The sequence below is a fragment of the Salmo salar genome, chromosome 15 (assembly GCF_965601325.2).
Source record: "Salmo salar chromosome 15, fSalSal1, whole genome shotgun sequence".
NCBI classification, from domain to species: Eukaryota; Metazoa; Chordata; class Actinopteri; order Salmoniformes; family Salmonidae; genus Salmo; species Salmo salar.
In genome coordinates this window covers 67,480,718-67,506,574 of record NC_138305.1, presented here as the reverse complement: position 1 = coordinate 67,506,574, position 25,857 = coordinate 67,480,718, and the positions used below count along the sequence as shown (strand labels likewise).

General features: G+C 42.3%; 1 protein-coding gene and 1 long non-coding RNA gene across 5 annotated transcripts in view; both read left to right on the top strand.

Moving 5' to 3' along the window:
* The first annotated feature begins 5,109 nt into the window (after positions 1-5,109).
* Positions 5,110-21,351, top strand: LOC106571841 (uncharacterized). Its single transcript, XR_014380658.1, has 3 exons — positions 5,110-6,946; positions 16,625-16,756; positions 16,846-21,351. It is a non-coding gene; the product is annotated as an uncharacterized LOC106571841 (long non-coding RNA).
* A 2,814-nt stretch (positions 21,352-24,165) lies between these two features.
* The window catches only part of LOC106571843 (protein TASOR), a 28,358-nt gene continuing 26,666 nt past the window's right edge, over positions 24,166-25,857 (top strand). For all 4 annotated transcript variants that reach the window (XM_082961990.1, XM_014145315.3, XM_014145316.3 and 1 more), the window contains exon 1: positions 24,166-24,585. In XM_082961990.1, coding sequence (XP_082818116.1) covers positions 24,276-24,585 — 310 coding nt within the window. In that variant the 5' untranslated portion in view covers positions 24,166-24,275. The remainder of the gene's footprint in view (positions 24,586-25,857) is intronic.

Sequence of the window (25,857 nt, the reverse complement as noted above, 5' to 3'; positions counted from 1 at the left end):
TGCACTGCGTTTAATAGCCTGCAGAACTGTTGCCACCTTTATTGTTTTGTCAAGTGGATGCTTTACTCCTTTTTTTAAATTAAATATGAGTATTCACATACTTGCTGCGCCTTGGTCTTCTCTCCATGACAACAGTTGTTACAGGTAATCCCTTTCCCCGCACTTCAGACTACTTATTTAAAAACATTTTAAACATTTCCATCATTCTGCGTACAAGGTTTACATTAGATTTTTCTTATCAGGAGAATTTACATGGGTGCAACCAACATTCGAACAATAGATAGTTCAGAAAATGTCATTTGTGTGCCCTTTAAGGTGTATCCTCTCTAACCCATAAAGAACCTATTAAAATACCCCACACAATTAAATCATACACGGTATTAACACCACCAACAAATATTAATAACTGGTGGGTTGTGTGTACGTGTGCTAGTGTGTGCGGTAAAACGTAGGGCAAAAACAAACAAATGGCCTTGCCTTACTTAATTGGGAGATCCCTTTACGGCTGGATCCAGGGAACCTTTTATACATTATAAAACCAACAAAAATTTCACTAACTGTTCTCCCAAGACAACAGCCTTGGGAAACATTTCAAAGATGGAGATGGAGACACCCCATCCTCTCCTGGAAGAGAAAGTGTACATTTCGTTAGTATTCACTATGCTAAATCTTAAATCAGTAACACAAGTTTTAATTATAGACAAAACAAAACATAACTTCTGTTCACCGGGAGTCCACTGTCCTCCCTCCACTCATTAATCATTTGTGTTTTAATCCATCCCAACATTTACTTACCATTTATGTAGCCTGTAGAGTTTTGAAAAAGCAATTCTGTCAAGCGACAGCAGTGGAGTTACCAAAAATAAAATGGCCTTTTCTAGTGCGGTGGTAATGCAAAATCATGGGGAGTAAATTGTTAGACCCTTAGACATGCGTCATTAGACATGTGTCATTTCTCTCGCCACTGAGTCTAACAATTGACTCCCCATGATTTTGCATTACCACCGCACTACAAAAGGCCATTTTATTTTTGGTAACTCCACTGCTGTCGCTTGACAGAATTGCTTTTTCAAAACTCTACGAAACTCTACAAACAATTACTCACAATATTAACTACACTCTAATTTCTCATGACCCCTCCTCCCTTTTGTCAATTCTATAAAGCTATTTCAGAATAAGACAAAATGTCTCACAAGATTAACCAAGGAGTGTTTGGCAGTGCCAATTTTAACTTGTTGCCTTTTAGAATCCATTCCACTGGCATTTCACACAGATTATTAACAATTAATGAACATGCACCTATGGAACGGTCGTTAAGACACTAACAGCTTACAGATGGTAGGCAATTAAGGTCACAGTTATGAAAACTTAGGACACTAAAGAGGCCTTTCTACTGACTCTGGAAAAACACCAAAAGAAAGATGCCCTGTTCATCTGCGTGAACGTGCCTTAGGCATGCTGCAAGGAGGCATGAAGACTGCAGATGTGGCCAGGGCAATAAGTTGACAGAGCTACAGGGAGACAGGACGGACAGCTGATCGTCCTTGCAGTGACAGACCATGTGTAACAACACCTGCACAGGATCGATACATCCGAACATCACACCTGCGGGACAGGTACAGGATGGCAACAACTGCCCGAGTTACACCAGGAATGTACAATCCCTCCATCAGTGCTCAAGACTGTCCACAATAGGCTGAGAGAGGCTGGACTGAGAGCTTGGCCTGTTGTAAGGCAGGTCCTCACCAGACATCACCGGCAACAACATCGCCTATGGGCACAAATCCACCGTCGCTGGACCAGACAGGACTGGTAAAAAGTGCTCTTCTCTGACGAGTCATGATTTTGTCTCACCAGGGGGGTTGGTCGGATTTGCGTTTATCGTCGAAGGAATGAGCGTTACACCGAGGCCTGTACTCTGGAGTAGGATCGATTTGGAGGTGTATGGTCCGTCATGGTCTGGGGCGGTGTTTCACAGCATTATCGGACTGAGCTTGTTGTCATTGCAGGCAATCTCAAAGCTGTGCGTTACAGGGAAGACATCCTCCTCCCTCATGCGGTACCCTTCCTGCAGGCTCATCCTGACATGACCCTCCAGCATGACAATGCCACCAGCCATACTGCTCTTTCTGTGCGTGATTTCCTGCAAGACAGGAATGTCAGTGTTCTGCCATGGCCAGCAAAGAGCCCGGATCTCTAGGGCCATTCCCCCCAGAAATGTCCGGGAACTTGCAGGTGCCTTGGTGGAAGAGTGGGGTAACATCTCACAGCAAGAACTGGCAAATCTGGTGCAGTCCATGAGGAGGAGATGCACTGCAGTACTTAATGCAGCTGGTGGCTACACCAGATACTGACTTACTTTTGATTTTGACCCCCCCATTTCTGTTAGTCACATGTCTGTGGAACTTGTTCAGTTTGTCTCAGTTGTTGAATCTTATGTTAATACAAATATTTACACATGTTAAGTGTGCTGAAAATAAACACAGTTGACAGTGAGAGGACGTTTCTTTTTTTGCTGAGTTCATATTTTTTTAATTAGGGGATAGATTAGCCTAGGGTAGAGTTGCCAGTGTGCTCAGTGGGTGCAGGGTGGGAAGGGCCTGGGATCACATATAAACAGCTGGGGAGATATAAATAGGTGTGTTTTGGGAGCTGAGTGTGTGTGACCCACTCAAGATAGCGAGAAACACAGACTGTTGAGTGAAGGTAAACATTAAACAAATCTGAGTTTTGATAAGAAACAATCCTCCAGTAGGTCTTGAAGATAGAATGTTGCCATGAGTTAATCTGCAATGCTGTCATCCATTATACCTTTAACTATTGAACTTTGAAAGGCCATTGCATGCTAAACTTACAGTAAGAGGCTTGATAACTGTTGAATTTCAGCTTTTTTTATCCTGAAAATGTTATCCACGCTTCACAGCTGATGTAGTTTTCAATGTCCAATACCCAACACAAAGCCACACATAATATACCAAACCCATGCCTTATTTAGTCTTTATGATGCATCTATCTACTGTAATATTCTAAGTCCCAGGTAACTGCCTAACACCAATGCAGAGACCTGGAGCAGCTATTTCATGCAGAACACAACCATTGAGCATGTGAATATACTGTACAGCTATATATTTTCAATGCATTCTCCAGTTTTTTGTGTATGTGATGAGTCCATACACACTCACATAAAATACTGCAACATAACTGCACTGCTCTCCAGTTTTACTGTTGTCCATTGAATGTCTTCTGAGGCCCTTTTGGTATTTGAAGCTGATGGTGGATCACGTGTATGTCAGAATGACTGTGATATATGCAGTTGTCTTTCTTAGCAACTTTAAGATGAATGCACTAAGTCGCTCTCAATAAGAACATCTGCTAAATGACTAAAATGCAATGTCAAAATGTGTATGGTTCCTGGACGTTAACCCATCTGGGTAACACTTTACAATAAGGTTCCATTTGTAAAAGGGTTATAATTACATTAACGGTTATATCGCATTGGTCTAGAGTGCCGTCACTGGTCAATGTTTGCCAAATAGTCAGCCAATATTTACCTCCACTTATTAACCATTTATAAATGCACTTACAAATGCTTATAATATGAACCCTTATGCATCCTCATTTTCTATAGTTGTACAGTGGAACAATAGTTATTTTCTCACCTTTTTTTCCTACATTTTTATGTCCCAGGAACTGAAGAGGTTGGTTTTCATGTGTCTTGACCAACCTTTGCCCTGATGCCCAGGCCAAATTTACATTCAATCATCATCATTACCGCTTACCAGATTATATCAACACATACTTACCACTTCTCTGTGATAGCCTAAGTATGGTGAACACAGTGTAAAATGGTAACCCTAATACCTTTGGTTGGTGAAACAGTGGAGATATCCTCTCACAACATTGAATGTTTTGATCTTCATACCCACCATTCATTGACAAAACATGTTTAACAAAGTGTTGAATCTTCTCTCATGTATGTAGTGATGAGTACCCAATGTCTAATCTCTGAGAGAACTCTCAAATCATCTCGAAATTATTTCCCCACATGTATAACTGCTAAAAGTATATCTTATTTTAAAGTGAGACCTATAAACATAACTGAGTTATCAACATCTATAACTGCTAAAATTAAACCTTCAAAGGTGCAATATACACAAATCATTGCCATTACCTGATTGCAAAAATTATAATAGTTTGCCTAATTTCAGTTGATGTGGCAAAACAATCAGTCATTGTTTAGAGAATCATTGTACCATCTAAATCACTGTGAAATATGCTTCCCATAACCAAAAATATTGTATTTTCAACTGTTTGAAGCTGGTGTACAAAACCAAACGTAATACTGTAAAAACTAAACTTAAGAATGGGAAGCATAGAAGTATGGGCGGCAGGTAGCCTAGTGGTTAGAGTGTTGGGCCTGTAACCGAAAGGTTGCAAGTCGAATCACCGAGCTGACAAGGTAAAAATCTGTCGTTCTGCCCCTGAAGAAGGCAGTTAACCCACTGTTCCTAGGTAGTCATTGTAAATAAGAATTTGTAGTTAAATAAAGGTTCAATAAAAAAAATTGTGCAGATAGAACATATCTACCACTTCTTACACTTGCTTTCAATGACAGATCTATAACCTTTAAAGAAAGTCAAAACCTACTGACCATTTATTGAGTTAAGCCTACCAATATTTATAACTTTAAAAAATATAGCTTAAAACTGGAAACCTCCTGGCCATTTATTAATATTAAGTTACAAACATGTTTAATAGTATATAATCTCAAACATGCAATACATAGTGAAAACTATTGAATTGAAGGATACATTGGGAAAACAATTTAATTGCAGTGACTCAAATCTGTGTAGCCTATCAATGTGAGCCTAACTAATTCAGATAAACAGGAGTTATTTTTCTCTACCTTTTTTTAACATTACAAGTCACAATAGAAATTGATAATAGATTTAACTATTTAAAATACAACACAGCGCCCCATGGCCCCTTCTGTTATGGGTGTAAGATGGCACAGTGATGCCATCTGTTGGTAAATGTTAATTACTGCAACTCCAGTGTTTTTTACCGGTGTGCTTGAAATACCCGGATGTATTGCAATATACGGAACAAGACTGGTTACTCGCATCAACGCCTCTGTCTCGTCATTTAACATTCAAACACCTTCTGTTCGGTTTTCATCCGTTTCTTTCTTGTTAAGCATTTCCCCATTCTTGAGTCAGACCTTATGGGAATGTGTGGGAGAGAAGAGGAATTTATGACAATTTAGCATAGACAATAGCTACAGTACTCTACTCTCACCATGTCTACCATTTAGGTTTAGCTAGTTATGTTATCCACTGCTAGCTAATAACTTGCTAACACTAATAGCTAGCTACCACAGATGACATTTTTATAATAAACTAGTAAGTTCGTCTTAAAATTGGAACCACTAATTTTAGTGTGCTGACAAAGGATGATAGTTAGCTAATTTACCAGCTACCTAACTAGAGACTGAACATGAGTTCAAAGGTTAGATAGCTAGCTAGCTACCACGCTAATCCCAAAAAACATTCTAAACAAATTGCATGGAATATCATGTCGATGTTCGCTAACTAGCTAGCAAATGTGATCTATTTAGCTATATCATGCCAAGGATTATCTCGTGTTAAAACGTCTAGCAGAACGTCTATATTGAAAAATACGTTTTAAAATTGACCTAATGCTAGCTAGCTAACGTTTCCTAGCCAGCTACTATAGGTAGGACAGAGGTGCTAGTTGAGCAGCGGTGCTAAATCCAGCAGAACTTCTGTATTCAAAGGTGAAACAAATTGCATAGCGAATTCACCCTCTCTACCCTGTATCCTTTGAACAACGTTTTTGTCACGCAATCTCTTGTCTGGACTTTGAACACTTCTCATAGCCACGTTCATCCTGATTATTTACGATGCACTGTCACATGATGTAAGTGTCAATTCAACATTCTGGGCACGTTCCAGGTCGTCTTTATTTCAAGCACGTTTCACAATTTTTCAGAAACCTATGAATCACACCAATAATATGTATTGAAACCTTGAGCGTTAATTTCTGTAATAAGTAAGTGTACCAATGCATCATCAGGGTTTCAAACATGGGGCAAGACACATCATGGGAGTTGACCATTGGTCTGAAAACCAACCATTTCTGTTCCTGGGACAGAGCAACAATGCAAACACACAAAAGTTAGAAAATAACAATTGAAAGTAAGGTTCCATGATGATACATAAGGGTTCAATATTATGCGCACATTATGCATTTATAAATGGTTATTAGCTGGAGGTAAATAGTGGCTCACTATGTGGCAAGCACTGACTGGCTATCACAGTAATTTGAGAAATTTGTTATAACCCATTTTTTAATGGTTTATAATGCATTGACAATTGATTAAATAACCGTTGTAATTGTAATTACAAACCCTTCATAAACCCTTTACAAATGGAACGTTATTGTAAAGTGTTACCTAAATCGGTGGCCCCGGTCAAATACAAGTAGATGAACAGAGAAGGAAGGTTGTTAAACATAATCTCCCCCAGCTCAAGTTAGTACTTTCCACAGGGGTATACTACAAAGCAGAATCAATGAGTTAGCCAGCTAAGTTTGATGAGCATCCAGAAATAACTATTGACTTTCTGGTTCATTAAGAATCTAAACAGATAAGCTTGAAATGACTCAATCAAAAACACATATCTTTCAAAACAAATAAAAGGTTATTCCTGAACATTTATCCAAGTTAGCTGGCTAACTAATTGAAGCTGCTTTGTATTATACCCCTCTGGTTTGTTAACCCTACCTGGAGTGACAGGTGAACACCGAGACAGAGGCATGATATGAGTTTGACCAATCAGAAGAACTAGGATGAAGACGAGGCCACATAGTACATGACTGGATAGAGCCTTCTGAAATGCAACAAGCACAATGGCTCATGCCCCAAGTAAGACCTTCCAAATGGTATAATACCTGCTACTTTCTAATGTGTCACTGTGAGGTCATTTCTGGGCGAGAGTATCTGCTACTGTCGTGCTTGACTGCCGCTTCTCCCTGGTACCTGTTTAGTAACAGTGTTTACTTGTCTGTTTTTCGTTAAGCGCTTGTTTTATCTATTTTCCGGCCTGTTGTTTTTGTCCACTTTTAGGCCTACTGGAGTTTTGTGACTCTTACAACCTTGAATATTAGTGCAAGCTAGCTTTGTAGTTAGCCTACCTCTGAGTCTGGACGGCTCTGCTGTGACCACATGCCAGCTTGCAGTCTTCCTCTGATTGCTGTAATCATGGTTCTCTGACCCACCTATGGATTATTGCTTTGGGAATTTATCTATTTTGGATTTCCCTCGCCATATACCTCCCTCTGGAATACCTGTCGGATTACCCTCTTTGGCTTTCCTGTGGCCCGATGTACCTCCCGCCTCCTCCCTGCTTATTCGCCGGCTAGCTCTACAGCCTCTCCCCTGAAGCGCTTCTCTCCCTGGCTTTTGCTATGGTAACCCAGCCTCCACTCCTTTTGCCTTCGCGTGGGCTCCAGGCGTCAATCTCATTGAGGACGTTTCCGTTCTCTCTTTGCTTTTGCTCTGCTGGCAAAGGTTGTGTTTCAGATGTGTTTTGACTGTGGGTTCTAGTGCTAGCTGGATAAAGTAGGTTAGTTGCTTGCTGCTTTGCCAACTGTGGTGGTTTCTGTGTGGATTTATCTGATGTTTTCTTGGATCTAAATCACTGTCATGCACCTGCTCACTGGCTCCTCTCTGTGCCTCCTGTTAGTGCTGCGCTCTGGTTACTATGGTTTCCCCCTCCCTGTTTTTTCAAGACCAGATACTATTCCCCCTTTGATCTTCGCCACCTGAAATATAACTATCGGCTCTCCTCTGATGTACTTATCCTTGCCCGCTCATCATACATCCTACGTAGACGCCGCTACCTGCATCGTGGCTCACGTTGCAACTGGTCTTTCAACTATACTACTGGTATCAACATTAACTCTCTTTGGTCTCACTCCACCCTGCTCCCAATCCATCATCTCGTACTGTAAACCATGACTGCCTTCAGCCTACCACTATCGATAAACTCACCTCTGTCTCACAATACTAACTTTGCTCTCCTCAACACTTGGTCAATGAGCAACAAAGCCCCCTTGCTCCATTAACTAATATCTGACAACAAGCTAGACTTACTTCTCCTAACTGAAACTTGGCAAAAACCTGGTGATTTATTCTCTCTTAAGCAAGCTACTCCCGCTGGTTATGGCTACCTGTGTCACCCCCGCTCCATCGACATCGGTATACTCCAAAATAACTGAACTGTCTTTCCCTACTGTCTCCTCATTTGAATACATTGCTTACAAATGATCTTGCTCCATGACCACTATCCTTATGTACCATCCTCCTAAAGCTAATGAATCATTCCTATCTGAACTACTCATCATTTCGGTCCCACTCTCTCCCCGCTTACTGTTGCTTCGAGATATGAATATATGAATATTTATGTGGACTCATCAAACTCAAAACTTGCCTCTGATTTCATTGCTGTTCTGGACTGTTTTCAATATTACCCAACATGTCAATTTTCCCACTCACATCAATGGACACATACTAGAACTTGTCTGTTCTGTTGGCCTCATCCTTCCTGTTCCCACTGTCTGACCACAAGAGGCCTATGAACTCCAATTATCTACAGAGATGCCCTCAGTGCTGCAAGGTCCACCTACTTCTCCAACATCATCAACATCACCGACTGATCAATCTCCCTCAGCTGCCCATCCCCCTTTCAACCTCCCAACCATCACATCAGAAACTTGGCTCTCTGAATTTTCCCCCATTGACTCTCCCTACATCTCAAAACTCATCATGTCATCCAAGACTACAACTTGCTCCCTGGATCCTCTCTCCACTGTTCTCATCAAAGTCTGCCTGCCTGCTCTCTTTCCATATATCACAAACATCGTCAAACCTCTCCCTTGCCCACGGAACTGTCCCCTCCAACTACAAAACAGTTCACCCCATCTCAAAAAAGACAGGACTGGACACCCCCATCCTCAATAACTTCCGCCCCATTTCCAACCTCCCCTTCCTTGCCAAGACTCTGGAACATACTGTTGCCTCAATTACAAACCCACTTGCTAATCAATTTCCGTCCCCTCCACGGTACTGAAACTGCACTCCTCAAAGTTATCAATGACCTCCTCACCTCTGCTGATGCTGGTACCCTCAACATCCTGATTCTCCTTGACCTGAGTGCCGCTTTTGACACAATGAGCCATCAGGTCCTCCTCACCAGTCTGGAGAGCTTGGGCGTTGAGGGAACTGCACTCTCCTGGCTACAATCATACCTCACAAACCAGACCCATTACATCTCCCTCAATGGCCACACCTCAGACTCTGCTGCAGTTATGCAGTGTGTCCCCCAGGGCTCTGTGCTGGGTGTGGTGGACGAATCAGAATTAGTTGGGTAACATAGATGATTAAGATGTTTTATTAGTATAATATGCTTATGTGAGATGCTTGTCATTAGAAGGTGTCCTTTGGACTCTGGTATGTTTCAGTTGCACGTTTAGCTGGGGCTCAGTCACTTGGGGCCCAGAGAGGGGAGAGGTCAGACTTGTTTTTTACATGTCTCTGTTGCTATGCAGAATATCAGCAAGAGAGGAGGGCAGAATGAAATATTGTCTTCATATGTGAATGTCTCTTTACCTATTCTTAAACCATGTGAAGGGATGGCGTGATTCATGGGGAACCAATGACTTGTCTCCACAATGTCTGTGAGCAAGTCACTCCCTCCTTTTCTTTATTGTGGGGAGGTTTATGGCAGTGTCTGGGACCATTGTATGTCCTCTCTTAGATCTCACACTTATCCTGTGATAGTATATGGCCTAGAGGGTCACTCCCCTCAGTGAGCTTGTCCAGGAGTGGGGTCAAGAGGGGGTTTGCTTGAGATGGGAGTATCTAGAGTTGACAATTGATATATGCCATTGGATGAAATTGTGTTTTTGTTCTATGACGTACCAGGGACGAGATTAGAATCTCGTCATTAGGGAACAAACTGAACGATAATTTATAGCGAATGCTATCTGGCTGTAGATACTCCTCTCTAAAGTAAACAGTCTGTGGTTTGTCATGTCAAAAGGGGGTGGATCTTGCTATAAAATATCTCACTAGCCATTGTGTTGGGACCTCCCTTTTTCAATGGCATCATTGAAGGTCAAGTGCTTTTGCAAAAGTATCTTAATTATTAAAGATGTAGTTAACTCGGACTGGTGTGTTTGTAACTCTCCTCATTTGGTAATGCAGAAATTAGCCACCACATGGGTCCCTTACTCTTCATTATCTACATCCTCCCTCTTGGTCAAATCCTCCGTCACTTCAACCTTGATTTCCACTGCTATGCCAATCTACCTCTAAATTCCTCCTCAACCCACCTCTGACCCACATTGAATCCTGCCTTTCTGCATTAAAATGATGAATGCAACAAAACTTCCTTAAGCTCAACAGGCACCAAATCCACCCTCACCATTGACGAAGCCACTGTCACTCCCTCCCTCCCTCCCTCCCCCCATGCACGCAACCTTGGCATCATTCAATCAAATAAAATCAAAGTTTATTTGTCACGTGCGCTGAATGCAACAGGTGTAGTGAAATGCTTACTTACCTGTACTAACCAACAGTGCAATTTTTAAGTAAAGAATAGCTATTAGGTGAACAATAGATAAGTAAAGAAATAAAAACAACAGTAAAAAGACAGTGAAAAATAACAGTAGCGAGGCTATAATTGAGGTAGTATGTACATGTAGGTATGGTTAAAGTGACTATGCATATATGATAAACAGAGAGTAGCAGTAGCGTAAAAGAGGGGTTGGCGGGTGGTGGGTGGCGGGACACAATGCAGATAGTCCGGGTAGCCAATGTGCGGGGGCACCGGTTAGTCGGGCTAATTGAGGTAGTATGTACATGAATGTATAGTTAAAGTGACTATGCATATATGATAAACAGAGAGTAGCAGCAGTGTAAAAGAGGGGTTGGGGAGACGGGACAATGCAAATAGTCCGAGTAGCCATTTGATTACCTCTTCAGGAGTCTTATGGCTTGGGGGTAAAAGCTGTTGAGAAGCCTCTTGGTCCTAGACTTGGCGCTCCAGTACCGCTTGCCGTGCAGTAGTTGAGAGAACAGTCTATGACTGGGGTGGCTGGGGTCTGTGACAATTTTTAGAGCCTTCCTCTGGTGTAGAGGTCCTGGATGACAGGCAGCTTAGCCCCAGTGATGTACTGGGCTGTACGCAGTACCCTCTGTAGTGCCTTGCGGTCGGAGGCCGTGCAGTTGCCATACCAGGCAGTGATGCAACCAGTCAGGATGCTCTCCATGTTGCAGCTGTAGAACCTTTTGAGGATCTGAGGACCCATGCCAAATCTTTTTAGTTTCCTGAGGGGGAATAGGCTTTCTCGTGCCCTCTTCACTAATGTCTTGGTGTGTTTGGACCATTTGGACCTTGGTGATGTGGACACCAAGGAACTTGAAGCTCTCAACCTGCTCCACTACAGCCCCGTCGATAAGAATGGGGGCGTGCTTGGTCCTCCTTTTCCTGTAGTCCACAATCATCTCCTTTGTCTTGATTACGTTGAGGGATAGGTTGTTATTCTGGCACCACCCGGCCAGGTCTCTGACCTCCTCCATATTGGCTGTCTCGTCGTTGTCGGTGATCAGGCCTACCACTGTTGTGCCATCTGCAAACTTAATGATGGTGTTGGAGTAGTGCCTGGCCACGCAGTCGTGAGTGAACAGGGAGTACAGGAGGGGCTCCAGCGTTGAGGATCAGCGTGGCGGATGTGTTACCTACCCTCACCACCTGGGGGCGACCCGTCAGGAAGTCCAGGATCCCGTTGCAGAGGGAGGTGTTTAGTCCCAGGATCCTTAGCTTAGTGATGAGCTTTGAGGGTACTATGGTGTTGAACGCTGAGCTGTAGTCAATGAATAGCATTCTCACGTTGGTGTTCCTTATGTCCAGGTGGGAAAGGGCAGTGTGGAGTGCAATAGAGATTGCATCATCTGTGGGTCTGTTCGGGTGGTATGCAAATTGGAGTGTGTCTAGGAGAGCGTGATCACACAGTCGTCCGGAACAGCTGATGCTCTCATGCATGACTCAGTGTTGCTTTCCTCGAAGCGAGCATAGAGGTGATTTAGCTCATCTGGTAGGCTCGTGTCACTGGGCAGCTCGCGGCTGTGCTTCCCTTTGTAGTCTGTAATAGTTTGCAAGCTCTGCCACATAAGATGAGCGTCGGAGCCGGTGTAGTACGATTCAATCTTAGCCCTGGCGCTTTGCCTGTGACTCCACCCTCTCATTTGACTACAACATAAGACATCCTGCTTCTGAAACCCTCATACATGCATTCATCTCCTCCCGTCTTGACTACGGCAACTCCCTACTCTCTACCATCAACTCAAGCTCCCTCGATTAGCTCCAAATGGTTCAAAACTCTTTAGCTGACTCCTCACCCATATTAAGACCTGGCAGCACATCACTCCTGTCCTCCACTGGCTCCCTGTCTCACAGCACATTGATTACAAGATCCTCCTTCTGACCTACAAAGCCCTTCACCACCTTTTTATTTAACTAGGCAAGTCAGTTAAGAACAAATTCTTATTTTCAATGACAGCCTAGGAACAGTGGGTTAATTGCCTTGTTCAGGGGCAGAACAACAGATTTATACCTTGTCAGCTCAGGGATTCGATCTTGCAACCTTTCGGTTACTAGTCCAACACTCTAACCACTAGGCTACCTGCTGCTACCTTGCCACCCCTTACCTCTCAGGCCTTCTTCTCCCTCACCAACCCACACGCGCGGTCCATTCCACTACAGCAGGCCACCTTGCCACCCCCAGGTCGAAGCTCCAGAGCTTCGGGGACAGGGCCTTCTCCAGGGATGCTCCTAGGCTCTGGAACTCCCCCCAGCCATCCGTGACTCGGAGTCCATCACCATCTTTCATGCCCTCCTAAAGCCCCTCCTCTTTGACACCTCTACCCTTAAGCCTCCCCCAATGACACTCCTCTCTTCACCATACTGAGCAGCACCTAAGCTAAACCCTTACCCTACCCCTTGCCCTAAACCGGATTCGTATCCTAAACCAGGTTCATAACCAAATCCCAACCCTACCCTCCCCATAACACTGACACGTCACAGTGAGCCCACCCCTATCTTTATTCATGTTTTGTTTAGTCTGATGTTTTTCATTTCTATAATTGTAAAGTGACATATAAGTCCCATGTATTATTATTACTTTATTCTGTGCATTCCACATGGATTAGCTGAGGAATGGCCAAGTGATTCAGTGTTTATACATATTTCCCACAATGGTCCTGCAGGCCTTGAATGTAATGACCTCTCCAGTCTATTAGATTGTATGGCCCCTATTTCCTGTGTGTGGACTTGGGTCAGAGGTGGATATAAGATAGAGGGATAGGGACAGTAGTGCCATACAAGCTACAGCCAAGTCTATTGACTTTTGTGCTGTTCCAGTGCAGGATACTGGAGGGCCGAGCGATGAATAGCTATCCTGATCTTCAGATGCGCCTCAATAGTCTAAATATAACTCCTCTCCTTGTCTTGTCTCATTCAGGAAAGTAAAAACAATATTGTAGTTTAGCAGGAAATATCTTTCACTTCTCACATATAAATTTAACTTCTTACGGATCAAATCCCTTTAGCAGGATCGATTTGACAACAGCCAGTGAAAGTGCAGGGCGCCAAATTCAAACAACAGAAATCTCATAATTACAATTCCTCAAACATACAAGTATTATACACCATTTTAAAGATAAGATTCTCGTTAATCCAACCACAGTGTCTGATTTCAAAAGGCTGTACAGCGAAAGCACACCAAACGTTTATGTTAGGTCAGCACCTAGTCACAAAAAAACATATAGCCATTTTCCAGCCAAAGAGAGGAGTCACAAAAAGCAGACATAGAGATAAAATTAATCACTAACCTTTGATGATCTTCATCAGATGGCACTCATAGGACTTCATGTTACACAATACATGTATGTTTTGTTCGATAAAGTTCATATTTATATCCAAAAATCTCAGTTTACATTGGCGTGTAATGTTCAGTAATGTTTTGCCTCCAAAACCTCCGGTGATTTTGCAGAGAGCCACATTAATTTACAGAAATACTTATCATAAACTTTGATAAAATATACAAGTGTTATGCACAGAATTAAAGATATACTTCTCCTTAATGCAACTGCTGTGTCAGATTTCAAAAAAGCACACCTTGCAATAATCTGAGTACAGCGCTCAGACACCAAAACAAGCCATACAGATACCCGCCATGTTGTGGAGTCAACAGAAGTCAGAAATCGCGTTATAAATATACACTTACCTTTGATCTTCATCGGAATGCACTCCCAGGAATCCCAGTTCCACAATAAATGTTAGTTTATTTAAAATACCTCCATTTTGTTCGCTCGTTAGGTTCACTATTCCAAATGCACAAGGTGCGTGTGCACTAAGTCCAGATGAAAAGTCAAAAAAGTTATACTACAGTTTGTAGATACATGTCAAACGATGTATAGAATCAATCTTTAGGATGTTTTTTATCATAAATCTTCAATAAAATTCCAACCGACAATTCCTTTGTCTTTAGGAATGAAGAGGAACTCAGCTCGCCCCCAAGGCTGCACGCGTGACTGAGTTCATGCCTTTTTTCCAGACACCTGAATCCAACAGCTCTTATTCTCTCCCCATTCACAGTAGCTGCCTGAAACAACGTTCTAAAGACTGTTGGCATCTAGTGGAAGCCCTAGGAAGTGCAATATGACCCCATTTACACTGTATATTGGATAGGCAATCACTTGAAAAACTACAAGCCTCAGATTTCCCACTTCATGGTTGGATTTTTCTCAGGTTTTCGCCTGCCATATGAGTTCTGTTATCCTGTTAGGGCTAGGGGGCAGTATTTACACCGCCGGATAAAAAACGTAGCCGATTTAATCTGGTTACCACTCCTACCCAGTAACTAGAATATGCATATACTTATTACATATGGATAGAAAACACCCTAAAGTTTCTAAAACTGTTTGAATGGTGTCTGTGAGTATAACAGAACTCATTTGGCAGGCAAAAATGTGAGAAGGTTTCATTCAGGAAGTGGCCTGTCTGACAAGGTGTCGTTCTTCTTGTCTCTGTTTATTGAAGAGTGAGGATCTTAGCTGTCCCGTGACACTTCCTACGGCTGCCATAGGGTCTCAGAAGGCGGTAAAAAGCTGAATCGTGGCTTTGCAGGCTCTGGCTGAAAAAAAGTAGCGCGTTTGGGTAGTGGCTGGTTACAGTACTGTGAGACTCAGGCTCGTGCCCGCGTCGACCGAAAGCTTTGTTTACTTTCCTCTGTTTAGCTAAATGGACATTCCCGGTCGGAATATTATCGCTTTTTTACGAGAAAAATGGCATAAAAATGGATTTTAAACAGCGGTTGACATGCTTCAAAGTACGGTAATGGAATATTTAGATTTTTTTTGTCACGAATTGCGCCATGCGCGCGACCCTGATTTACCATTTCAGATAGTGTCTGGGACGCACGAACAAAACGCCGCTATTCGGATATAACGATGGATTATTTTGGACCAAACCAACATTTGTTATTGAAGTAGCAGTCCTGGGAGTGCATTCTGACGAAGACAACAAAAGGTAATCAAACTTTTATAATAGTAAATATGATTATGGTGAGTGCTAAACTTGCCGGGTGTCTAAATGGCTAGCCTGTGATGCCTGGGCTATGTACTTAGAATATTGCAAAATGTGCTTTCACCAAAAAGCTATTTTAAAATCGGACATATCGAGTGCATCGCGGAGGTCTGTATCTATAATACTTAAAATGATTGTTATGCCTTTTGTGAACGTTTATTGTGAGTAATTTAGTAAAATGTTAGCGAATTCCCCGGAAGTTTGCGGGGGGTATGCTAGTTCTGAACGTCACATGCTAATGTAAAAAGCTGGTTTTTGATATAAATATGAACTTGATTGAACAAAACATGCATGTATTGTATAACATAATGTCCTAGGGTTGTCATCTGATGAAGATCATCAAAGGTTAGTGCTGCATTTAGCTGTCTTCTGGGTTTTTGTGACATTATATGCTAGCTTGAAAAATGGGTGTCTGATTATTTCTGGCTTGGTACTCTGCTGACATAATCTAATGTTTTGCTTTCGTTGTAAAGCCTTTTTGAAATCGGACAGTGTGGTTAGATTAACGAGAGTCTTGTCTTTAAATAGCTGTAAAATAGTCATATGTTTGAGAAATTGAAGTAATAGGATTTTTAAGGTTTTGAAAATCGCGCCACAGGCTTCAACTGGCTGTTACGTAGGTGGGACGAATTCGTCCCGCCTAGCCCAGAGAGGTTATACTCACAGACATCATTCAAACAGTTGTAGAAACTTCAGAGTGTTTTCTACCCAAATCTACTAATAATATGCATATCCTAGCGTCTGGGCCTGAGTAGCAGGCAGTTTACTCTGGGTTCGCTTTTCATCTGGACGTGAAAATACTGCCCCCAGCCCAAAGCGGGTTTAATGAAAAGGACAGGACGCCATGTTAGACTATTGAGACTTATCCCCTACCTGTCCTCCTGTTCTGCTAGGTAATGAGGAGGCCCTGACAAGTCTGGCTGAGCAACCAGTAGGCATGTCCAGAGTAGACGACAGAGGATGGATCCCACTACATGAGGCCGCAGTACAGGAGAAGAAAAGTATTCTGGTGATCGTTTTCTCAGGTACTGGTATAGAGACATACAGTGTATCTCAAGGGACTTTCTTGGTAAAATCTAGATAATATAAGTAATATGCAGGTCCATGTGTCCAGCCTCCCCCAGGGTGCAGGGCAGTGCCGGACTCTGAAGGGAGAAATGCCTCTCTTCCGGGAGAATGCTACATTCCTGCTACAGAACGGATGCTGTCCTGACCTCCAGAACGATGATGAGGAATCTCCGCTCGTGGCAGGTATACAAAACATATTTTAGATTTTCGTAGATTTAGATTTTTGTTAATTTAAGGAGCACAACTTTAACCTTTGGCCATTCTTCCTGCTCTGTCATCTATTTCTTACAGCTTTAGTAAATTACCAAAATGACAGTGCCTCGCTCCTGCTTTGCTGCAATGCCAAGGTAGACCAAAAAGGAGATCTGGAGTGGACTGGCCTCCATGAGGCCTCCCTCCTGGATCTGAACAATTATGTTTACCTGCTCCTGTAGTCTGGAGCCGACCCAAACGCATGTGATGTCGACTCTCTGACCCCTGGCACTGGCTGCAGAGACGGGGCACCTGAAGGGGCTGCTGAGATGTATAGCCGCGGGCTATGCACCCAGTGCCTGGAGGTCCTTCTCAACACAGGCTACAACCCTAACATCATGCTCCACCCAGGGGGGGGTGCAGTAAATATGATGTTGAATGCAGGTCACTACTTCGCTGTGTCAAACAATGATGTCCAGTCCACCCGTCTGCTGAGGTCATGGTCAACCAGGACCTTGTCAACTGTCTACAGGTGGCACTGTGGCTGGGAAACTAGGATCTTATAAACACTCTGCTGAGGTAGGAATCAAACTCAAGTCAAATCAAACTTTATTCAATAAAGTGCATTTCAAAGTCTCAATGCACTTTACAGTAACATACAGCCTATTCGGAAAGTATTCAGACCCCTTAACTTTTTCCTTATTTTGCTTTATTCTAAAATGGATGAAATATTTTTTTCCCCTTATCAATTTATACACAATAGCCCATAATGACAAAGCAAACCTGTTTTTTTTAAATTATTGCAAATTTAAATATAAAAAAAGGTGATATCACATAAGGATTCAAACCCTTTACTCATTACTTTGTTAAAGCACCTTTGGCAGCCAATACAGCCTGACGTCTTCTTGGGTATGATGCTACAAGCTTAGCACACTTGTATTTAGGGAGTTTCTCCCATTCTTCTCTGCAGATCCTCTCAAGCTCTGTCAGGTTGGATGGGTTCATCGCTGCACAGCTATTTTCAGGTCTCCATAGATGTTCAATTGGGTTCAAGCCTGGGCTCTGGCTGGGCCACTTAACCTGTTGAGAACAGACGTTCCGCCTGCGGAACCCCTAGCCAACAGCCAATGGCATCGCACGGCGCGAAATACAAAACCAACTAAAATAACACAATTCAATTTTCTCAAACAATCAACTGTTTTACACCATTTTAAAGATAAGACTCTCGTTAATCTAACCACATTGTCCGATTTCAAAAAGGCTTTACAGCGAAAGCAAAACATTAGATTATGTTAGGAGAGTACATAGACACAAATAATCACACAGCCATTTTCCAAGCAAGCATATATGTCACATAAACCCAAACCACAGCTAAATGCAGCACTAACCTTTGATGATCTTCATCAGATGACACTCCTAGGACATTATGTTATACAATACATGCATGTTTTGTTCAATCAAGTTCATATTTATATCAAAAACCAGCTTTTTACATTAGCATGTGATGTTCAGAACTAGCATACCCACCGAAAACTTCCGGTGAATTTACTAAATTACTCATGATAAACGTTCACAAAATACATAACAATTATTTTAAGAATTATAGATACAGAACTCCTTTATGCAATCACTGTCCTTTTCGGCGAAAGCACATTTTGCAATATTTTGAGTACATAGCTCGGCCATCACATGCTAGCTAATTTGACACCCACCAAGTTTGGGGCTTACTAAACTCAGAATTACTATTAGAAAAATTGGATTAACTTTGCTGTTCTTCGTCAGAATGCACTCCCAGGACTTCTACTTCAACAACAAATGTTGTTTTGGTTCCAAATAATCCATAGTTATATCCAAATACCTCCGTTTTGTTCGTGCGTTCAGGTCACTATCCGAAGGGTGACGCACGGGTGCATTTTGTGACAAAAAAAATGCAAAATATTCCATTACCGTACTTAGAAGCATGTCAAACGCTGTTTAAAATCAATTTTTATGCTATTTTTCTCGTAAAATAGCGATAATATTCCAACCGGGCGACGTTGTATTCATTCAAAGGCTGAAAGAAAAAAATTGAGAAGTCTCGTGAACACGCATCTCCAGTTTCACTGTCCCCAGGCTGACCACTCACAAACAGAGCTGCTGTACTTTGCCCAGAGACAGCAGACACCCCATTCCACTTTCTGGCGGCTTTAGAGAGCCAATGGAAGCCTTAGAAAGTGTCACGTTACAGCACAGATGCTGTAATGTCGATAGAGATGCAACAGAAGGACAACAAATTGTCAGACAGGGCACTTCCTGTATGGAATCTTCTCAGGTTTTGGCCTGCCATATGAGTTCTGTTATACTCAGACACCATTCAAACAGTTTTAGAAACTTTAGGGTGTTTTCTATCCAAATCTACTAATTATATGCATATTCTAGTTTCTGGGCAGTAGTAGTAACCAGATTAAATCGGGTATGTTTTTTATCCGGCTGTGAAAATATTGCCCCCTATCCCAAAGAAGTTTTAAGGACATTCAGAGATTTGTCCCAAAGCCACTCCTGCGTGTCTTGACTGTGTGCTTAGGGTCGTTGTCCTGTTGAAAGGTGAACCTTCGCCCCAGTCTGAGGTCCTGAGCGCTCTGGAGCAGGTTTTCATCAAGGATCTCTCCGTTCATCTTTCCCTCAATCCTGACTAGTCTCCCAGTCCCCACCGCTGAAAAACATCCCCACGGCATGATGCTGCCAGCACCATGCTTCACCGTAGGGATGGTGCCAGGTTTCCTCCAGACGTGACACTTGGCATTCAGGCCAAAGAGTTTAATCTTTGTTTTCATCGGACCAGAGAATCTTGTTTCTCATGGTCTGAGAACCTTTAGGTGCCTTTTGGCAAACTCCAAGCGGGCTGTCATGTGCCTTTTACTAAGAGTGGCTTTTGTCTGTCCATCATTTAAGAATGATGGAAGCCACACTGTTCTTGTGGACCTTCAATGCTGCAGACATTTTTTGGTACCCTTCCTCAGATCTGTGCCTTGACACAAACCTGTCTCGGAGCTCTACGGACAATTCCTTTGACCTCATGGCTTGGTTTTTGCACTGTCAACTGTGGGACCTTTATATAGGAAAGGTGTGTGCCTTTCCAAATCATGTCCAATCAATTGAATTTACCACAAGTGGACTCCAATCAAGTTGTAGAAACATCTCAATGATGATCAATGGAAACAGGATGCACTTGAGCTACAATGTAGAAAATAGTAAAAATAAAGAAAAACCCTGGAATGAGTAGGTGTGTCCAAACTTTTGACTGGTACTGTATATTTTTTTATTATTCTTTTTTGGGCTTTTTACCCCTTTTTCTCCCCAATTTGTGATATCCATTTGGTAGTTACAGTCTTGTCCCATCGCTGCAACTCCCGTACGTGCTCGGGCTCCCGAGTGGTGCAGCAGTCTAAGGCACTGCATCTCAGTGCAAGAGGTGTCACTACAGTCCCTAGTTTGAATCCAGGCTGTATCACATCTGGCTGTGATTAAGAGTCCCATAGGGTGACGTACAATTGGCCCAGCATCGTCCGGGTTTTCCCGGGGTAGGCCGTCATTGTAAATAAGAATTTGTTCTTAACTGACTTAGCTAGTTAAATAAAGATCAAATAAAATAAAGAAATAGGTTGAGAGCCATGAAACATGGCCCTGCCAAGCCACACTTAACTCAGAAGCCAGCCGCCCCAATGTGTTCTACATTGGCGACTGAAGACAGCGTGCATGCGCCCGGCCCATCACAGGAGTCGCTAGAGCGCTATGGGACAAGGACATCCTGGCCAGCCAAACCCTCCCCTACACCGGATGACACTGGGCCAATTGTGTGCTGCCTCAAAGGTCTCCCAGTCATGGCCAGCTGTGACTCAGCCCAGGATTGAACCAGGGTCTGTAGTGACGCCTCTAGCACTGAGATGCAGTGCCTTAGACCGCTGTGCCACTCGGGAGCCTAATATCATTTAAAAGTATACATTAAGGTGTTTGTAGTAAAATATACTTGGCAAAAACAAATGTAGATGTTAATAAATGCATTTTTTTATAGCTTCCCAAAAGTAAAAAAAAAAGAAAGTACAATGGAGGAGTACCTAAATGGCTGCGTGGGGGTTATAAAACAGCGCACCCTGTCAGTCATCTGGGTATTTAAACACATAATTGGTACCAACTGGGGTTAAACTGGTTAGGGAAAAAGTATTTGAACTTGGAACTTAAAATGATGTGTATTTATTGAATTTGTAAGGAATGACAAATTGAGGGATTTTGTGTATTTGAATGTGTATTGTATGTCCTATTTTTATTTGCAATCTACAATAATTGTATTTTGTCATTAAACATTTAAACTGAACTTTAAGAACTGAGTTGAGTAACATTTCTATTTTCATCTACTAACATTAAAATCCATTTCACCCATTGTGCACACATCATATGACATTGGACAATGAATAACAAGATGTGCATGCTTTGCTGTTCTCTGGTGGTGAACCATTGTATTAAATCTGAGAAAATATGACTGTCCATTTTTGTTCTTATAGTAGGCTTTGTCAGATGTCATTTTGGATGCATGGTCTCAATTAAATAGGCCAGACAAAACTAAATGAGCTTTTCCCACTCTGATCACCACTCTTTGTATATCCAATGTCAGACTGAAAGCGGATAGGTCAGGGAGTTATTAGGCTTATACGATCTATGGATATTCCTCTGATTCAAACAAATGCCTCTTTATGCCACTAAGTTACCACGTGTGACAGATGGTATAAAAGCATAACTTTAGATACAAGAACAGCTTAATTTGACAATATATGATTTTGTAAAGATTTCTATAATAATCCTTTAGTGAAAATTTGTGTACATTTATTTTGAGTGGACCATACTATCTGTAAAGAAGAAATAAAGATAGTCATACTCAGAGGCATCATGCCGATAGGGGACACATGCCCCTTCAGATTTGTCCTATATATACAGTACCAGTCAAAAGTTTGGACACACCTATTCATTCAAGGGGTTTTCTTTATTTTTACAATTTTCGACATTATGGAATAATAGTGAAGACATCAAAACTAGGAAATAACACATATGGAATCATGTAGTAACCAAAAAAGTGTTAAACAAATCAAAATGTATTTTATATTTGAGGTTCTTCAAAGTAGCCACCCTTTGCCTTGATGACAGCTTTGCACAGTCTTAGCATTCTCTCAACCAGCTTCACCTGGAATGCATTTCAATTAACAGGTGTGACTTGTTAAAAAATAATTTGTGGAATTTCTTTCCTTCTTAATTAATGCATATGAGCCAATTAGTTGTGTTGTGACAAGGTAGGAGTGGTATACAGAAGATAGCCCTATTTGGTAAAATACCAAGTCCATATTATGGCAAGAACGGCTCAAATAAGCAAAGAGAAACAATAGTCCATCATTACTTTAAGACATGAAGGCCAACCAATACGTAACATTTCAAGAACTTTGAAAGTTTCTTCAAGTGCAGTCGCGAAAAACCATTAAGCGCTTTGATGAAACTTGCTCTCATGAGGACCGCCACAGGAAAGGAAGACCCAGAGTTACCTCTGCTGCGGAGGATAAGTTCATTAGTTACCAGCCTGAGAAATTGCAGCCTAAATAAATGCTTCACAGAGTTCAAGTAACAGACACATCTCAACATCAACTGTTCAGGGGAGACTGTGAAGCAGGCCTTCATGGTCAAATTGCTGCAAAGAAATCGCTACTAAAGGACACCAATAATAAGAAGAGACTTGCTTGGGCCAAGAAACAAGTGGGCCAAGAAACAATGGACATTAGACCGGTGAAAATCTGTCCTTTGGTCTGATGAGTCTAAATTTGAGATATTGGGTTCCAACCGCCGTGTACATGTGAGACGCAGAGTAGGTGAACGGATAATCTCTGCATGTGTGGTTCCCACCGTGAAGCATAGAGGAGGAGGTGATGGTGTGGGGGTGCTTTGCTGGTGACACTAAGTGATTTATATAGAATTCAAGGCACACTTAAGCAGCATGGCTACCACAGCATTCTGCAAGGATACACCATCCCGTCTGGTTTGCGCTAAGTGGCACTATCATTTGTTTTTCAACAGGACAAATGACCCAACACACCTCCAGGCTGTGTAAGGGCTATTTAACCAAGAAGGGGAGTGATGGAGTGCTGCATCAGATGACCTGGCCTCCACAACCACCTGACCTCAACCCAATTGAGATGGTTTGGGATGGGTTGGACCGCCGAGTGAAGGAAAAGCATTCCAGGTGAAGCTGGTTGAGAGAATGCAAAGAGTGTGCAAAGCTGTCAAGGCAAAGGGTGACTGCTTTGAAGAAACTAAAATATATCTAGATTTGTTTAACACTTTTTATTACTACATGATTTCATGTGTTATTTCATCATTTTGATGTATTCACTAATATTCTACAATGTAGAAAATAGTGAAAATGAAGAAAAACCCTTGAATGAGTAGGTGTCCAAACTTTTGAGTGGTAAAAATATTTAATCCCTTTTTCACCCCTGTAATACTACTAGCCACTTAGCAATTTTATGAAGTTGTCTTTAGCATTCCCAGATACAGTAGTTTCCCAATCTCCCAACCACATACCTACCTACAAGCAATTTCAGGGTATGAATCAAGTTAGAGTAGCTGGCATGCCTGCTGGCAATGTACTGAATAAGACTCACATTCCTTTCAATCTTTTATCCAGATTTTAGCAGAGAAGCATATTTAGTTTTTCAAAAATAAACACCAATCAGGAATACAGACAGCTCAAGAGGTATGCTTAGATATGCAGAAAAATAAGACATTTTTTACTTAGAATTATGCATAATGATTATGGCTCTAGATTCCAGGAAAAACCTGTTTTAGGTGTTTGAAAAATGCACAATTCTCCAATTTACAGGTGTGTGTGTGTGTGTGGGGGGGGGGGGCATTGTTGCCCACCTCCAGCATCCTCACATACTTTACGCCCCCTCAGATTTGTGGGGTGCATGACGCCCTGGTCATACTCATACGCAGAGTCCCGTTATGAGAGTCAGGTGACCTACGATTGTCCACAAAGGTAGACGTTCAGCCAGCAGCTGTCTCAGAGAAAGTTATTTGACTTAACGGCCTGTAGGAGGCGCGGCTTTTCTTGAACGTAAACAGAGTGACGACAGCGCTTTGCAGTGGTGGAGAAGAAGGCATACGTCATTCACAATGGCGGAGACAGGGTGAGGAGGAGAGTGTGTTAGTGAAGCGGCGCAGTAACCAACTACATTGCCCGCGAAAGACGCTCACGGTGGCTGAAAAATGGCCCTGAACTCCAGAGTGGAGAGAAAAACGGACATACAGTGTCTGAAGACCGGCGAGCTCGACGTGGAGAGTGGCGATAACAAGAAAAATTCGTGGTCAGCCGCCATCTCGGCCACATCCAACCAAAATGGCGATCAGACTGGATGTGAAGACCGTATAATGCCGGAACAAGAAGCATCTGAGCGGCGGAGGAGCGGGCATACGGATACAAGAAACTCCAATAATTCACCGCTACCCGGCCAGAGACCGGCTGAACAGTTGCCAAGGAGAAATTTTCAGATCCCGAGGAAGATTAAGGAACGGAAAGGTTGTGCCCTTTCTGTACTATTTCCAACAGAGGCTGCCTTGTGTCATAATTCAAGTGCAGCGTGTTGCAAACCCGCGTTCCCTACCGGCTGAATTTAGATGATTGACATGGTTAAATGTGATCCATCTGCAGAGGGTAGCTAGTTTATTGCGCGCAAACCTCGTTATTGCCTTTGTTAACGTAATATCGGTTCCCGTACTCTCGGTCAGGATTGCAGGTAAGTTTCGGCCCAGGCGCCAGGAGGGAAGGACGTGAAGAGACTCAGCCCATCTTGCCTGATTAATCAGGCTGATAAGGGAGGGACTATACAGATACTCCTGGTGCCCAAAATGGATGACGTATGTCGCGCAGCGAGAGTTGAGTGGGGACGAACGGATTCGGTTCAGTCGGTCTTAATGAGCCCTTGTGGCTAGAAACTTCAGCGAGAATTTGAGACTTATCTGCCAGAGGTGGGACTTCGAGTGTTCAGAATCATTCCGTTTTTGTCAGAGTATTTGAAATAAATACAAGAAAACAGATTATAAAGGGAAAATCCAAACTATTTTTATTTTTTTACGTTACTCCATTGTTGATACAGTCCCAACTTGTTTTGCATATCTGCAGTCAGGTTTTCAAGATATTTGACTTTCAAGAAGCAAAGTGCCACTTTAGAAGTTTGGTGAAAATCACTAAAATAAATGTGCTTTAGGTGTTACCCTGGCCTGATACTGGTTACACCATCTAACTCAGGGATGGGCAACTTTTTAAATGTTTTTTATTTATTTAACAAATTCTTATTTACAATGACTGCCTGCCAGGGAACAGTGGCTTAACTGCCTTGTTCAGGGGCAGAACAACATTTTTTTATCTTGTCAGCTCTGGGATTTGATCCAGAAACCTGGGGTTACTGGCCGAATGCTCTAACCACTAAGCTACCGGGGGATAGGGGCTACTAAATTCATCATGAGGGGTCATAGTGGCTCATGGGTCTGTACCCACACATGCAATCAGAGCTGTTCCTAGCCTTTTGTTGGGCCCCCCCCTTCACCTACCATGCGAGCAAAACATTTACAGAGATTTATTTATTTTTTTTACATTTTAGAGTTAATTTATTGCAATTCTACACATTTTGACATGGGGTGTGGAGAAAATGTACTTTTGAAGAAAGTTTGCTGCAATTCTACACTACAACATTTTTTTTACTAATTTTTGTTGGGGTGGAGAGAATGATTGTCAGTTTTAAAGCACATTTCTGGCAATTCTACAGATTTTGCCATAGGGTGGGAGAGTGAC